The following is a 16,881-nucleotide window of genomic DNA, read 5'->3' on the forward strand; positions in this document are numbered from 1 at the left end:
TCACTACAGACATCCACACAAGTTGTAAGAAGGGAAAAAATGCAGAAAGTTTGCTTGTGTTCAATATAGTAGTATTATGCCAGCCCGAACAAGTTACAGCTGATTCGAATCATTCCAATTTTGAACTGGAAACTCGTCTAAATATTCTAAGAAACATCAATTTAAGATGCAATGCCAAATGGAATAATGATGATTGTCCTGGACTAGATTGAAAATGAATGTCAATATTTGTTGATGGTGAGGATAGCGTGCTGCTGAGTTTAAAAATGTGAAAATAATAAGGATTGACTCCAACCCATTGTATTTTATGTTATGCATTTATCTTGTTTGGTTTTAGTCTATCCATATTCATTATTGATGAAGATAAATAAAAACAATATGTTTTGCACAATCTGAATGACAACAAAGTACCACCATATCGATTGTGAACCAATGTCTTTCTTCTTTTGCTCTGATTTCTCTCACAATTCTTTTATGTTCATCGTGCTTTGGGTTTTAATATGTCTCAAATATTTTCCATCCTAAACAACTATTACTGTACCAACCAGACGAGCCAGGAACATTTGTGTGCCTTTGTTTGGAGGCTTCAGATTTATGCTGCAGTAGCGTCGTTCCGCATACCGTTACTAGGAAACGGTAGAACCAATCAGAGTCGTGTTTATTTAGCCTTAGTAGAAAATACTCCAATGACATACTCGGTTGTTGGCCGGTTACACGATTTCAAACGATTTAGTCAGCTTTAAGCCAACGAAGTGATAAACAGGGAACCGGAGCAAAGAAATTTGCTTTATCATTTTTAATTCAACGAATTTAAAGCCGATCTACTTTTCATTTTACCCGTAAGGTTAAATCGTGTTTTCAAAACGCAACAGTCAGTCTGAAAAACACCAAGATCAACATCGCAGGTTTGTGACATTTGCTTTCAAAATAATGCCCGTTCTTTACAATATACATACAGTATGTGTTAAATTTGACTCCCGTCAGGATTCGATTTAAGGTTTGTAGTTTTTTCTTAGTTTGGAACATCATAGCCACTTTGACCGTAACTCTTTGATCCGTTGTGGGTTTCTTCTATTGCAAAGTATGGGTGTGTATGTTAAATACAGTACTCATGTAATTCATAATTTTTAAAAAATAGAGCGTGAGATCGGAGACTTTGACAGTGTCTAAAACTGAAAATCATCTTTTAATCGATTCTTACTTGTATAGCTCATGTAGCTATATTCTTTCAGCACCCATTTTCCTTTTTAGATGTCTTCAGATGAAGAGGCCAGTGTCCCAGTGTTGCCCGCAGACTCAACATATCCCAGCAACTCTCCTTCCGTTGATCTTCAGGTGAATGATCTAAAAAAAATTAAAAAAAATCTAAAATACTACTACATTGCATATTCAACTTGTAAAAATAAATGAATCCATAAATAAAATTAAACTGGCCTCTGTTCTGCGGTCAAAAAGGAAGAATATGAGGACCTCCTCCAAAATGCTGGGGGTTCTTCAAGATTTGATCCTGCCTCTGCTTCCCGCTTGAGGAGGTTAGGGGCATCTTCTGACGATCAGAGTTCTCAAAGAGATTCACAACCAGCAGGTATTTCAGGCTTAGTTTCACCAAACATAGTACTCATTTCACTCATCAACTGCTGCATCTTCTGACTTCTAACAGATCCTGGCGAACCCTCTTCATACTTAAGAAGCCGTCATGGTAATTAAGTCTTAAGTCCAGAAATGTCTGGCGCTTTTAGAAGGATCATGATACTTTTATCTATTTTGCAAAGCCTATCTATTTAAATGTTTCTTTTTTTGGGGGGTGGGGTATTGCCAGAGAAGAACAAACGCTCTTCTAGGAGAGGTTTGGATAGCTCAGACAGGTTACAGGATGGATCTGATAGGGGCCATCAAAGCATGCAAGACTTCACTGAGTGCACCGAAACGGATCTTTTCATCTCAGAGGACCACATTAGCAAGTTGGAGAACATTGTGGATACATGGACCCAAAAATTAAAGGTCGGACATATTTTTTTTCCTGACACTGTTTTTGTCTACTGGTAGTGGTGTGGGGGTGTGTAGTACAAAGTTCAGCACTTTTTACTTGGGGTCTGCATCGGTCTTTTTCAAAGGTATTTTCCCCCAAATTAATTTGAATGAGTGATTTTGTTCCAGACATTGTTTGCCATTACAAAAACGTCGACTGCATTACAGGCAATGTTCACAACTTTTAACTTAAGAGTAGCTGCGCTGCACAAATTAATCATATTGTGGACAACTTTGAGATGGATATTTGAAAATTCACTAATATATTCTATTCCATTTGCATTCTGAGCCCACAGCTTAATTTCTAACTAATATCTATTAATCTATCAAACAAGAGTTGGAGAATGCTAAGAAGTTTTCACCATTTTCAATGACAATATGTGCTCTTGTCGCCCTCTCTTTATGTCCATCAGACCAATGTTCTAAGGGAGTTGAGGAAATGGAGGGTAGCCTTTATAGAGCAACACAGGCAGGCAATACAGAAGGAAAGGGAGTTTCATATAGCCCGGTATGAGGCCTTGAAGGCAGAGGCTGACAACCTGCACCAGCTGCTCCGCTTAGCTGAGGAATCCAACAAGAGAAAGGATGAGGTGACAAAACAGAACATTGAGTTGAAGTTTAGCTTCACCACAGTGCCATTTTCTGCTGAGCTGCATATTCCTTATTCATTCATTCATTTACCAAAGATGAACAACACATATCTCACAATTTTTCTATGACTCCTTTTTCAGATGATTAGTAACCTTAATATGGCGATGGACAAACAAAGACAGAAACTTGAAAAGATGAGGGTCTTCACCCACTGGAGAATTCAGTACATTGAGGCTAAAGAGGAGGTAAATGCTTCATTTCATGATTTCAGTTTGTTTTTTTTCCACAAAATGTTTGAATTATTTAAGCTAATAGCTCCCGCTTAATAAACTAGGCTATAGATATCCATCAGGAATTATTGTGCTCATCTTTCTTTGCACTTGTGATTTCATTTTCAGGCCCAAGCCAACCGGGTAGCACAGCACCACTACGATTTCCGTTTGAAAAGGAAGGTGTGGTCAGCATGGCATTCCCTCATTCAGAAAGCGTGGAAGAACAAGGTAGAACAGGCATGCCAAGCAAAAGCCGAGGAAGTGTGCACCCAACTGCTTGAGAATTATGAGACACAGTTAGAGACGGTGGGTATATGCTATGTGGCAAGTATATCATTTTTTTTAAGTTCAGAGGAGTGCTTCATTTTTTATCAATCTCTTTTCTCTCAATTACACGGAGTCTTCTCTTCTTGACCATGTTTACGTGCCAAAATGTATTCGAGTTGCCGCCGAGTGTATATCCAGGTAATGTATAATTTTCTTCATTCATTTTTTTTCTCAGATCAATACAGAAAAAAGTGGCGCTCTTGAGAAGGCACAGGCAGAGGTCAAGAGGCTGCTAAATGAACGAGAACGTCGAGAAGTGTGCTGGAGAAAAGGCTTCATGAGGGGAGTGTGCGCTCTCAACTTGGAAACTCTCCACTTGTTTAATGCCGCCGAAGATGTCCAAGATTCTAATGGCATTGGTATGCAGTGACTGGCAGTCTCAGTGAAATAACATTCAGTTTTCTCCTACAAAACTCGCAAACTACTTTCAACTACTATTGTCTTGATATTTTGGTGTATACGTAGTGGCAAATTTCATGGAATATCTGATGGCTCAGCAGGCTTATTAATAAGCACAAGGCGAATCCCTGCTTTTTTGGAGCAATGAGCTACTTTACGCACACTGACTATAAAAAATAAAGTTTTTCCAAATCATTATGCGTTTGTCATTTTCAAAATTTTCTAAAAAAAAAAAAGACGTTGGAGATAACCACTACAAAGATTGATTTTACAAAATAAGTAGTTGTCTGAAGTACAACAAATAAGTGAATTAAAATCTAAATTTCTCTTTCTTTAAATTTCTCTCGTCAAAAAATATAAAATTAAAAAATAAAATTCTGCAGCTGCTGAATGTACATTGATAAAATGTGTTTACATTTGATTTTTGCATTGCATCATTGTCCTTTATCTGTTTTGACAGACATCAACTCATTGCCTGATGATGCTCCTGATGCTGGTGGAATGCCCCCACCCGGGCTAAATCAAATCCAAGGTCCAGGCCAGTTTGACCACCCAGGCTCTGCTTCACACCATGAAAATGGTGAGAGGGTAAGGCCAGATGTTTTGAAACGATCTGAATAAAGCTCCATTTTAGATTTAATCATTCTTTCAGTGTCATTGACAATGATAGATGTCCAAATATGTGGCCCTCTCAACCTTCTGGTGTGAATTTAAAGGTATCATCAGTAGACATGCAATGTATTTGAAATGGGAGGGTTGGCAGCAGAATACCATTCGTTCATTCGCTGCCATTTCTGCCAGTTTAAACAGATTGTGTGAAGTGATTTCCAATCCAAGACGTAATTTCTTTCTTATTTGACTTGATTGAAGCAAGTTTGAAATGTATTGAATGTATGAAATGTAATGATTTTTGCTTACTACTATGTATAAAGTTATGTTTACCACCAAATTCCACCCTTGCTATTTTTTTGCATTCCTTTTCTTCAGCTGGGTTTTGGTGCAACCGGACAACCTCCTGGTGGGCACCAAGGAACCAGTTATCCTGGGCCCGGGTACCCCGGGGTTGGGCACCCTGGGGCCGGGCAGCCCGGTCTAGGACAGCCCGGGCTCGGGCACCCCGGGGCTGGTTTCACCGGGGCTGGTTACCCTGGGGCTGGTTACCCTGGGGCTGGTTACCCTGGGGCTGGTTATCCCGGGCTCGGTTATCCCGGGCTCGGGTACCACGGGCTCCCCGGGGCCGGGCACCCTGGGCTCGGGCAACCCGGGGCCGGGCAACCTGGGCTCGGTCAACCCGGGGCTGGGCAACCTGGGCTTGGTCAACCCGGTGCTGGGCAACCTGGGCTCGGTCACCCCGGGGGGGCTGGGCACGCCGGAGCTAGCCACACTGGCACCAGACACCCTGGAACCGGGTACCCTGAAGCCGGCGGGCAGACTCCGACTACACACAGTTTATACCTATACGGGGCCGACCCTGGAGTCAACCAACAAGTAAACGACCGAGAAGTGTTCCAAGTCATATTTTAAAAGCAATTTCTAAACATAATTGTTATACCTAAGGATGTAACCATTGCTACTTAAAGAATTGCTTACTGCAGCTGTACTCCTTCTAAAATCTAAATCATTTTTAGCAGTCCACTGCGGTGATTACCGTCCAAAAAAAACCAAAGCATGCTGGTAAGGATACAGGCAGTAACCAGGAGCAGATGAGTGTGAGCCCACCTACGAGCTCCCCCAGTGAAGAGTACCAGCTTCCTGCGACACAAGTAAGAACAATTGTAAAAGTATAGTTCTTTATTTGTGCCATAATTTGTTGAGACCTGAATTTGGTTATATATTGATTTTCTGAAGTTTTTATGCACTTGTTAATGAAGATTATATTTTTTTAAAAAGTGTTTTGTTTTTCACCCCTCCAAGCAAACTCATGGTCGGGCTTCCACTTCCAAAGTTCACCATTCCTCCCAACAGGCTCACCATGCCAGTGGAGGCCGGTCTTCCTCCAGAAAACACACCAGCACATGTAATGTAAACTCAATTACAAATAATACACGCTAGCACATGTGATTTACACTCTATTAAAATGGAGTTTGTTGGCTAATCACACACGTAAACTTGAAAGCAAGAAAACATTGAAATTAAAGATACCCAAAAACATCAAACACCAATTTCACACAATTAACCAGTCACTCGACACTTATAATATACTTGCAGCCATGTAAAACTGTCGGAATTCTTCTTGCTTCCCTAATTTGAGTTTAAATTGTATTTGTCTTATATAGCAAATCTTTGCAGGGTTTTTTTCAGTAATTCAGTTGTTATTTTGTGCATATTTTGCCCTTGACAGACCCCCAACAACCTTGGGATGAGCCTGGCTGTTCAACATTTGATCAGCGCCCTATTTGTAGCCCGATTGCATCTACCCACCCAGAGTCTTCTAGCCACCATGATGACAGAAAGGTATGGTAAAAAAAAGTGCAATAGTTGAATTGCTTTAAGAATCTCACATCACCATTCATGGAAATGGCCTTTCTTTTCCACAGTTAGGCGTGTGGTACACGAGTGAAGTCTACCCTGCCGCCACTGTAGGTCACAGTTCATTCCCACAAGGGGGAGGTTCCACTTTCCACAAACAGGTACGCTAACCCAACCAACTTTAACCTTATTTCAGAATTACCATGTCACACAAACCTTTAGATGACAATAACTAAGTCAACAAGATTGCTTGAATTAAAATTTGTTTTTTTTAGTTTTTGTTAACTGCCATAATTTGAACATGTCAGCCTAAAACAGATGGGAAATTATTAAGCAAAATGAGGTAATAACTGTTTCAGTACACAGGAATATTTCCACTATGCTAAATACAAATCCTCTCCATAGACATCTGGACGAGTGGTTACAGCTGGTCAACAGAAAGCGGCCAAAACTGTAAAGGCTCGCATCACAGCACAATCATTTGTTGGTAAGGATATTCGCACCCACCAGCAAAGTATGGGTATGGCTGCACCCACAACCACCATTGTCATACAACGCCATCAACCTATTAGAGAGGTATGGAATTTTTATCATTTGAAAAGTTTCTCAGTGTGTCAGTAGCTTTATGTTGTTTTCCCTCTATCTTTTCCCCAAGCACACTTTGGGACATGCTTCTGTCAAAGGTCCCCGCCACAGCCAGCAGGGTCCTCGCACGGCCACAGTTGTAAAGCCATCCTCCAAACCAAATACCCACACTTCCATCAAAGTAGTTGATTAATCACATCAGCATACAGACACCTCACACAAACCAGCTTTGTCTAAAATTAAGGATTTTACTTACTATACAACAAGTCTACAGCAGATGTAACTTTGCTAGTGAAGTGGTGTATGCGTTTTTGTTAGAAGATATGAGAAATCAAGCAGCTATTCTTTAGATTTGGACCCATATCCAGGGTGGCAACCATGCATGTATTTGATTTGAATTTTAATGAAAATGTGTTTTAATTCATAATGAATTTAGTCTTTAGAAAAATGTGTGTGCATAATTGACATGCTGTATTTTTAATGTCACTGAGCAGCCAACTAGTCTCCCTTTTTGTTTTCTGACATGGTGCTTTCTTTTTACACAATAAATTATTTTAGAGTTGTCCACGAAAGTGTCTTGAAAGTTATTTCAATATATTAAAAGCAATTCATCTTGATCTCACGTGTCACAATCATGACACTCTGCAGCTCCTGATGCTGAAATTGCCTGATCTCATCCTAAGTTTATCTGTAAGACAACCATGGAGAAACATGTCACAACCAAGCCCATTAAATGTATGTATCAAGTAATATACCTGCAATTGTGCCATTTCCTGTGTGGAAAAGGGCTTTATAAAGTTGTATCATAGGACTTTCCCGAGCTAATTCTGCTCCATGGAACCAGATCAGCAGCATCCTGTTGCCATGTTCTCTGTAGCTGTGTTGACCTGTGAAGAAAAAAGAAACACAATCAAATATAAGAATACATATGCAAAATATAACTTCTCAATTATAGTTTTGTAATTAAAATTAGTAGTTATCTAAAAAAATCTGAGTATCATTTAGAAAGAGGGATACCTGTCCACTGTCTCTCAATAGCTGACACTTGCTCCAGAGTGAAATCCCAATGCTCAGCCAGATGCTTCCAGTCTCTTGGCTTCAGAAGCTCATAGGCTAAGCGCCAGATAATGGAGCGAAGGTGCTTGGTCTCATTCCGGTGATCCAGTTTGAATGTTAGCGGATACTCGCTGTGAACACTCTCATTCCACTCTGGGTTGGCCTGGAGGGTTGAATAAATCCTGTCAGTGGGTTCATAAATACCAGATTTGGAAGACGTGGGCATTTGCAACAGGCATGTCATCATTTGAGTGTAATCCATATGGAAATCTCCATTAATGAATCATAAATCGTCACGAATAGCAAATCACCTGCAATTTAATTATCAAAAATGAGCTTGAGTTGAAAATCTGGCATGCACAAAATTGAGAAAAGGGTCTCACCATCTTCCATGCCTTGTATCTTTCTGCCTTGATTATCATATCCACAATGATCACCTCATCCGCTCTGGCTGCCACACCAAGCACCGTCTTTCCTTGCTACTTCAACATTTACAGCAAAATATTAAAAGGACAAGTCAAAACAGGAGAAAATGGGATTGTCCTTGAAACACATTACTCTCACATGTAACTCTGTGCATGATAACACAGTTATAACAATCAAATGATTACTCTTACCCAGTCCTTAATTGTTAGATCAACTTCAGCTTTAAGTAGCATTTCAACCACGTCTATTCTTGCTATCTCAGCAGCGAAATGCATGGCCGTCTGAGACCTCTAATAATGCGGAGCACAAAGCATGTTCTTGTGTGGGTGCTTTTATTGAGTTAAAATGTCATTTAATGCATTGATTTTACCTTGTTGGTGACATTAAAGTTGCATCCCGCTTCCACTAGAAAATGAATGACAGGGAGGTGGCTATTCTTCACTGCCAAGTGGAGGGGAACCTCTAAGTCCTTTGTTAGCATGTCGAAACTATTAGTTTATACAAAGCTCCGGAGAGGGCGTTTTCTATTTACTTACCTCATTCTGAAAGTCAGTGTGGGTTTTATATTCCAAAAGGAGTCGGACAAGAGATACATCTCCTCTCTCTGAAACCGGGTGAAGGGCACAGTATTTTTTCTGCAATGGATTTTTGTTCACAAAAACAGATGTATCTCAAAGTGTTCACCTCTCTATACTTTACGGTGCCATTAAAACATGCAAATATGGCACTGATTTAGATTAGAGTGTGTGATCATACCGTGGTTTGGATGTTGGGGTCACAGCCGTCTTTCAACAGAGCGAGGACGCAGTGTTCCTGAGCGTTCTCAGCAGCCTGGTACAGAGCAGTCTCACCTTCCTGTCACAAAGAACTCATCAGTGATAGAATGGATGGGATCTTTGCAACCAAGATGGGATGAATATAAAGTATACCTACTTTGCGTGAAGACCAGATTGTATATTTAAGTTAAAGAGCATTGCTTTTTGATGCCCAGCTATTAAGTGTAACCCAGGAAGCATTTAAGCAAGCTTGACTAGGTGTTCTCGGGTTTCCACCTACTTTTCAAATATATTTTTGACAGGTTAATGTAACACTCTAAATAACAAATGGTTGTTTGGTCTAAATGTGCTCTGCCATTAAGTGGCCACTAAACCAAGAACACCAGAGAACACCAATTAATTATTCTCTGAATGTTTTCTTTATTCTTCCGCCTACCCTGAATGGAGTATCCACTGAGCCCACACAGTTACAAAACACACTAGGATAGAAAGGGTTTTTTATATGATTGTGTACCGTATTAACTTCATCCTGAATATCAAAGCAGTGCAGCAGCAGTTGGACTGTGTCCAAATGGCCGTTCCTGGCAGATAAATGCAGGGGCGTGTCTCCTTTCTACCAGGAAGAAAGGCGGAGAGAGGATTGTCACAAAGTGGCTATGACTTTGGGCCCTCATACAGAAATGACTTATACAGACATGTAAAGTTTTTTTTTTTGTAATGGCACGTTCAATGACACAACACTAACCTTGTTGGGCTTCATGGTGGCCATGTCATAATCCGGCTCCATCAGCATCTTCAGCATTTGCAAACAGCCATGCTCTGCCGCCATAGCAAATGCACAATAGCCTGACTATAGGGGAAAATTTAGACATGATTAGAAGCTTACATTTTATTTTATACGCCACAATATTGTGTTAAAATCTACATTTACCGATACAGGATTATAGCACACCTATAAAAAAAATAGAAAAAATCTAACACATGGTTATGAGGGTAATACAAATTGTCAGTGTTAAATGAAAAGTATGTCTCTGAAAAAAAAATGGATGCCAAACTTATCAAAAGTTATTGACTGAATACCTGGTCATCTTTATCCAGTTCTTTCATTTGGAGGTCATTGACAATATAGTCCACTATTGCAGTGTGATTGTTGATGGCAGCACAGTGCAAGATATTTAGTCCTTCCTGCATCGGGAAATCAGAAATACACAGTATTGTTTTTTTGTTTTGTTTTTTGGAATGAAAGAGCCACAATAATGTCAACTAATTTCCTATCACTTGACAGGAAAATATGCCAAATTGCCTTTTAACCGGCTGGGAATGAGTTTGAATAGATGCAAACATCATACCGAGATAAGTCTGCGATTTTATAGTCATTGTTCTAATCACCTCATTTTCAACCTTCTGTTCTGCTCCAGCCCGCACTAATAATTTCAGGATCTCCAAGCTGCCAAACCAGGCTGCTAAATGAATGGGTGCCACCCCGAACTGCCATACACACAAAAAAAAAATGGGATTAAGTGAAAAGATTGGATTTGAGGCTTCACTGGGCTAGTTTTGAATTGTCGTTTCACAGCTTTGACCAACCTTGTCTCTCTGATCCACTTGAACCCTGCGCCGTAGAAGCAGCTCCACCGCCTCTTTGTTTTTGCCAGCAACTGCATAGTGAAGGGCAGTCCTGTTGTGCTGGATGGCAAACAACACCATTTCGTCAGGTGACACTGAGCACCCTGTATACAGTGTAGTGTCATAACATGTAGACTCACCGCATTCTTTGCATTGGGATTTAAACCTTTTCCAAGATTCCTCATTGCGGATATGTCATTGTTCTTAGCGGCTTCAATAAACTGCTTCTCCGATTGCAGTACTGCACAACACACATTAATGTTAAAAGCAAAACGGATAAAATGGCATGTAGGCGTGTGTCATATGCTTGTAAAGAGGAAAAATACTATGTATATAGAATTTGCAATCCTGAACAGTTTCAATGGAAGACTATGGCTTCATAAATAACATTTTCCAAAACATTTGCTCTTTACATGTCTTAACATTTGTCGTGTACTCACACATTTCATTGTGGTCGAAACTGTTGTCCATCTCCTCCTCTGGTTGTTTGTTAAAAATGAAATCATAAACGGCATTCACTTGTGTCTGTTTTATCCAGTTCCGAGGGTCGAGATCTTCCTTTTTGGGAGCATATTTTGCCATCCTTTCCTTCAAAGCTAAAACTTTCTCCATCTTTGTTCTTAAGTTGCAGCAATAATGATGGATTGCACATTTAGGCATTAGAAAAAAACTGAATAAACAGGTCACATGATATGAAGATCAACTTGAGACTAGTTGTTTAATACCTGTAGGGCAAATTTGTGTTTGCTTAGCAAGCTCACACCCTTCAAACATCAACGAATGTACGGTTTGTGTAACTTGTTCATCTTTGCTCTGCAACTTGCAGGTTGTATGTATTGCATGGACATGTTAGTTTTTTCCCCCTAATGTGTATGTATACATGTATGATTTAGTTAAAGGAAGTGTTTCAAAATGGTTCTAGATGTGCAAAAAGGCAAAAAAACTCAATCAAAAGAATATATAAATTCAAGTGACATTCTAGAGGTCTTTTGTGAAAATGGTACGGAATTAAAGAGTTTAAATAAAACTTTAATCACCATAGATCCCAACATAAAATGAAGTGTGTTTTATTGTAGAGAAATACAGACAAAACCTTCAATCATTATTTAATGTTAAATGTTATATATTAAAAACATTATTAACATGATAAATAATGTTATATTTAATTAAACACCAAAAATATTTTGACTTCGATTTACAATAAATTGATTATGATTAACATATAAATATATACCAGTATTTATGAGACATTAAAATCAATATAATGGCAAAAAGACAAAAAGTGTATTAGATGTCTGTCATTATCCATGGCGGGAAATTAGGTAAATATTAAATTCAGAACATTTTGTTTCATTTAGATTTTCATCTCAATGTGGATTTGAGTAAAATGTTGCTTTCCAGCACTAACTTCATCATTCGAAATCATCTTTGTGCATCCGTCATCACCTTGAAGAACTTGTCAATGGTGCTGTGGGGCCCCAAACCTTTTGCCTTTTTACACGGTAGATATGAAGGCGAGTCTCGTCTGTAATAAAATAAAGGATAATAGAAATCTTAAAAAAACACAGAATAGTCAATGCACTCAATACATAAAAATAAACATGACAGCCAGTCATGTTTTTTCAACCGCTTATCCTACAGGGGTCGCGGGGGATGCTGGAGCCCATCCCAGCAGACTTCAGGCACCACCGGGCTGCCAAATGCCAAAACAGAAAAACAAAATCAATAGTAAATGACAAATGTCTTACCTTTTGCTTTTACCCTTGCCTGCCTGCCTTTTGTCTGTAAATGGGAAAAAAATACTTAGGATGCCTATATTTACAGATTTAATCAATGACAACACAATTAATAAATATACTGGTCACTAGATTTTGAATGAAACCTAATTAAATGAAACTCACCAATTTCCATGCCCTTTGCAACTTCAACTAATGGCGATGTCTCCATCTCTCGCAGCACTTCGTGATTCAGGCAGAGGTCAACGTGGCTATTAAAAATACTGAGATCATTTGTGTCCTGGGTCAGCTGACACACCGGGCAAATAAGGTCAGGACCTTCATTGCGACAAAGCTGAGGTTGATGCGAGGTCACTGCTTCGCCGTCACACTCGATCAACGTGGCCTCCTGAACGCAATCATTTTTCAAGTTGTGGTGGTCCTGGCCATTTGATTCTACTTGTTCAGTCCTCTTCTTTTGCTTCTCGTTTGCATCAGAGCCGGGCTCCTCATTTTGTTTAAGGTCTTTGTATACATCTGAGCTCCAGTTAGATATATGGCACTCTCCTTCACTGAGACACATGTCTATATGATTGTTGAAGATAGTCAAATCATCTGTGTTAACCTCCCTGAAACACACCGGGCAGGTGAGGCACTTTGATGCTGAGACTGAAGTCGATGCTCGAACCTCCGAAGGGTAAACGCTACCAATTTCTGAAAAGTGTAAGGCAGCACTTGCTGGCCCCACCCCCTTTTTGGGTAACTCCACTGTGTGTGTGTCATCACCTCTACCTGTAAGCATGGATACAGTCATCTCATTTTCTGTCCTTTCTGAACTAATTTGAAGCTGCAGTCTCTTGGCATGTGCTTGTTGAAAAAAAGATAGTTGTGATGGATCAACAGGCATGTCCGCCATTAAACCTTCTTTCTTCATCTGCCAGGAAGAGTCTTTAGACTGAAATTTCTGTGCCGTAGAAGGACAAAAGAGCCGAGCCTCTTCAAGATGTTGATTTACTTCCTGGGAGGAGCCTCGGGGGTCCAGATTACCCGATTGGAGGAAACTAACGATGCTCTTCTGCAGGGGCTTTTTATCATCCGAGCTGACAAAGGCAGAGATCCGAACACCTACACAAAGTTATCCATGTGAATAAATATATAATATTACTGTGAGGTAGCAAACAAGTCGTAATGATTGTTTTAGGTATGTATATGTATTGGCATGTTTATGACCTGCAGGGCAGGCTTTTGCTGAGTTTTTATGTGTCACAATATTGAATTACCCATGAGTCTCAGTCTCAGTGGACTTTCATTCTCTGTTTCTGTCTTAAGAAGGTTTTTAGCCACAGCGAAGATCTCATCCGCAGTGGCGATGGCACATTGTAGCGTAAATGCCCTGGTTTTCACCTCAAAGTTGACATTCTTCAACTTCAGCGTGATGGTTTTTCCCTTTGAGAGAGTTAAACGTACAAAGTTGACAGATAGGCAGTTATACACACACTTTCACAGCAATGTAATGCTCCCTGGGAGACATTCTGGAGCATTAAGAGTGACCCCTGCTGTCTGTTTAATGGGCATCCATTTCCGATAGCTAGCGACCGCATCAGGAGCCAAGCAGGGGGTGGTGACCGACCCAAACTTCCAATTTTTTCCTTTAAAAGGCAGCGGGAATTAAAAAGTTCGCCTGCGCAAGTATCACTTGAAATCTCTAGCATTCTATTTATGTAAAATATAGTGAATAAAGACCTAATAGCTATAATATAAATGCTTATCTTTTTAATAAGAGTAAAATAATTAAAAAATAGAACATAAATGTTTATCTTTTATGTTATATTTTGTATTTATAATGTCAGTGCTGCAAAGTAAAATAAGTGCAGTTAATGTGTTTCTCAAGGGTGCAGTACCTTGAGATCTTCCTTTTTCAGGTCTTGTGCTAAGTCTTCACAAAGTTCTCTACATAAAGACAGCTGCTCCTCGGGCTTATTGAGTTCTTTAAATGTTCTATTAAGTGTAAGAAAGGATGGGTAGAGTGACAATTAGTAGACAGGTAACAAAATCACAATTCTTCTAGAAAATTATACCTTTCCGTGCTCATGCTTTTTCTTTCGTCGTTCCTGCATGAAAACAAAGCAAGGTAAATTCTGGCTAAGCGCCTTATCTTGACTTTAATATGTAGATGAATTACCTCACGATGTATGTGGAGCCCAAGCCTAGGGAAACCTGCATGAAGTGATGCCATGATGTCTCAGAAAACAACAATGACAACATTGCCATCTCTTGGCCGAGATCAGCACAGCTACTGATGTCCAGAGCATTCAGCATCTTTTCGCTCACCTTTCCTATGCCCGACACCTGTCAAGACAAACACGTTAAATATATTTTTTTATCTCTTCTTCATTGATAACAACATGCCAGGATTTTTGTTATGTTTTATGTGAACTCAAAAGTAGCGTACTTTGCGAACTGGAAGATTATGGATGAATTCCATGACTGCCTCTCTGGTGGATGCCAGTCTGTATTGTCCGTTAGGCTTATTCCGATCACTGCACACCTTGGCTAGCATCATGTTTGGAGCAATTCCTGCACAAAGAAGCAAAATACATCAATATCAGGTGAAAAAAAATTGTAAAAAGTTAAAATTATTTAAATGTGTGCGAATTGTTTGTTTTTTCTCACCTGCACTGGCAGTCAACATGGTCTTCTGCTCAATGCGGAAACGCATTTCTCTCACAGCCTCCTCTACAGATGTACCAAACACCTCAGCGGCTTTACCCGTTGGATCAGCAGCTTCTGAACCTGATAAAGACTGAGAAGAGCCCGGGCTGTCATCAAATAACACAGGAGAGAGGCTTTGCACCTCTGATTCCTGCAGTTGGTCAGGTTCCGCTTTGCCTTTGAAGAAAAATGAACAATTCAGACATTTTTTTAATAATGTATGTTTGTTTCAAATAATGAAATCATGTCTGTATCATTACTGGCAGAGCTGTAGCGATGTGTTCGTGAAGCCTCTGACCAACTTTTTCTCAATTCTATATGCTCTGTAAAGTCCAGATAGGCTTCATCCAGACTCATTGGCTGGAATTGTGGATCATAGTCTGCAAATATTTCCCTGATCTAAAAAAAAAATAGAAACAAAAAGTCATGAGGATGTAGTTGGCAGTAGTTGTGTTTGTGTCTACAATGCAAAATGTTTCACTCTCACCTCATTACTCACTGATCTGTATTTATCAAAGTTGCATGGAACAATAACTAAGTCGGGGCAAAGTTTTTTGGCGATGAATCCTGGCATAGCTGCCCGAACACCATATTTCCTGGCAATGTAGTTTGATGTAGACTACAAAAGCATACAGGCGAAGTTAGGTTATCAAACACAACTACATAATCACTTAAATGAAAATAAAATAAAACCAGAGAGTGACCAGAGAGTAAAAAAAGGCATACATTAATAATATATTAATTTGACAAACCAGCATGCTCATTGATCCAACAGCCATGGGTTTGTCCTTGAGTTCAGGACAGTCTCTCGTCTCCACCGCAGCGTAGAAAGCGTCCATGTCCACATGCACAATCATGCGTCTCAAATCACGATGCTTTTCCATCTGAGAAGCCATCCTCTCCACCTATTGGGAAGGCATTGATAGAAGCTAACTGTAATGTGTTGAGATTTTAACAATGTTTACAGACCACTACCTGAGCTTGGGCTTTCCTTAACTGCTGTTGCGTGATCTGTGCTTTTTGCAACATCATTTTCTCAATGCGCTGGTTCACCTGATGCTCTTTCTTCAACTCATTCTCATAAAACTTGGAACCCTTCAAGGGAAGGGCAAGGACAACATAGTAGAGATCTATCATTGAACAGTTATGATAGCACATCTTTTCACAGTTGTATATTACTTTTGGAGGGTATGAGATTTCACACAAGGCTGGGCACAATCTTTACAAGAACTCCCATTTCAAAGAAGGATACAGTACTGCACAGCTATAAAACATTTGCACTTCACTACACAATAGGTTTCTACTAAGGATTATGACTGTGAATATTGCAGAATCGGGGCTCCTAAAAAGGGAATGATTGTGTTTTGTTATTACCTTCGATGTTTCCATGATGATCTTGTTGATTTTGTCTCTGTCAAGACCTTCCATACCAGCTTTGTTGTCATTGAGCGCCATTCTGGAGAGGAAGCCTTCTCCTTTTGTTGTTGTAGTCCCATTTTCCATCCTAATGATCTCCGTCCTGTGGAAATTGTATTTAGATCTCTCCAGCAATAACAATAACCTTCAATCGGGTATTCATATGCACACCAGTATCTATAAAAATTAAACAGTGTGTAAGCGTAACATTTGAAAACATACCGAGGAGATACGTCTAACGAACAGCTGTCAAACGTCTACATTACACAATAACTTTGGCGGAATTTGGATTTTGCCGGCACTTCCGTGTTTACGAATAATTGACGGCAATGTAATTTCCGGTGAAAATGTAAAAGATAAAACTGTGATAGGTAGATTACTTTATTTTGTGTTTCTAATTTCAACGTGTTAATATTTCACAGTTGTATTTGCCCTTTTCATTTTACTTTTGATGATGGTTTGTCAAATGATGAATGATGACTG

General features: G+C 39.7%; 3 protein-coding genes across 4 annotated transcripts; 1 reads left to right on the forward strand and 2 right to left on the reverse strand.

Moving 5' to 3' along the window:
- Window positions 1-721: 721 nt before the first annotated feature.
- LOC144196115 (uncharacterized) lies at window positions 722-6,889 on the forward strand. Of its 2 annotated transcripts, none has more exons than XM_077716110.1 (17): window positions 722-905; window positions 1,252-1,335; window positions 1,456-1,585; window positions 1,661-1,699; window positions 1,820-2,001; window positions 2,442-2,618; window positions 2,760-2,864; window positions 3,018-3,197; window positions 3,394-3,577; window positions 4,078-4,205; window positions 4,605-5,105; window positions 5,246-5,380; window positions 5,532-5,634; window positions 5,959-6,071; window positions 6,155-6,247; window positions 6,492-6,662; window positions 6,742-6,889. In XM_077716110.1, exons 2-17 carry the CDS (start codon window positions 1,252-1,254, stop codon window positions 6,862-6,864), a joined length of 2,448 nt encoding a protein of 815 aa, XP_077572236.1. In that variant the 5' UTR covers window positions 722-905; the 3' UTR covers window positions 6,865-6,889. The 2 variants fall into 2 exon arrangements, with proteins under 2 accessions (XP_077572236.1, XP_077572237.1); XM_077716111.1 differs by having other exon boundaries at window positions 5,249-5,380.
- A 124-nt stretch (window positions 6,890-7,013) lies between these two features.
- LOC144196116 (ankyrin repeat and death domain-containing protein 1A-like) lies at window positions 7,014-11,167 on the reverse strand. The gene is made up of 15 exons (XM_077716112.1): window positions 10,996-11,167; window positions 10,696-10,796; window positions 10,517-10,615; window positions 10,319-10,417; window positions 10,010-10,114; window positions 9,675-9,779; window positions 9,444-9,542; window positions 8,910-9,008; window positions 8,690-8,788; window positions 8,524-8,622; window positions 8,345-8,443; window positions 8,111-8,206; window positions 7,689-7,890; window positions 7,427-7,558; window positions 7,014-7,359 (listed from the first exon to the last, which is right to left on the reverse strand). Exons 1-15 carry the CDS (start codon window positions 11,165-11,167, stop codon window positions 7,304-7,306), a joined length of 1,662 nt encoding a protein of 553 aa, XP_077572238.1. The 3' UTR covers window positions 7,014-7,303.
- Window positions 11,168-11,723: 556 nt separating this feature from the next.
- Window positions 11,724-16,723, reverse strand: LOC144195355 (DNA polymerase kappa-like). The gene is made up of 15 exons (XM_077714929.1): window positions 16,621-16,723; window positions 16,357-16,501; window positions 15,958-16,077; window positions 15,735-15,887; window positions 15,470-15,601; window positions 15,243-15,381; window positions 14,944-15,159; window positions 14,723-14,847; window positions 14,453-14,619; window positions 14,349-14,381; window positions 14,172-14,268; window positions 13,551-13,716; window positions 12,457-13,395; window positions 12,304-12,337; window positions 11,724-12,080 (listed from the first exon to the last, which is right to left on the reverse strand). Exons 2-15 carry the CDS (start codon window positions 16,483-16,485, stop codon window positions 11,978-11,980), a joined length of 2,553 nt encoding a protein of 850 aa, XP_077571055.1. The 5' UTR covers window positions 16,486-16,501; window positions 16,621-16,723; the 3' UTR covers window positions 11,724-11,977.
- Window positions 16,724-16,881: the final 158 nt, after the last annotated feature.

The sequence above is a fragment of the Stigmatopora nigra genome, chromosome 4 (genome assembly GCF_051989575.1).
Source record: "Stigmatopora nigra isolate UIUO_SnigA chromosome 4, RoL_Snig_1.1, whole genome shotgun sequence".
NCBI classification, from domain to species: domain Eukaryota; kingdom Metazoa; phylum Chordata; class Actinopteri; order Syngnathiformes; family Syngnathidae; genus Stigmatopora; species Stigmatopora nigra.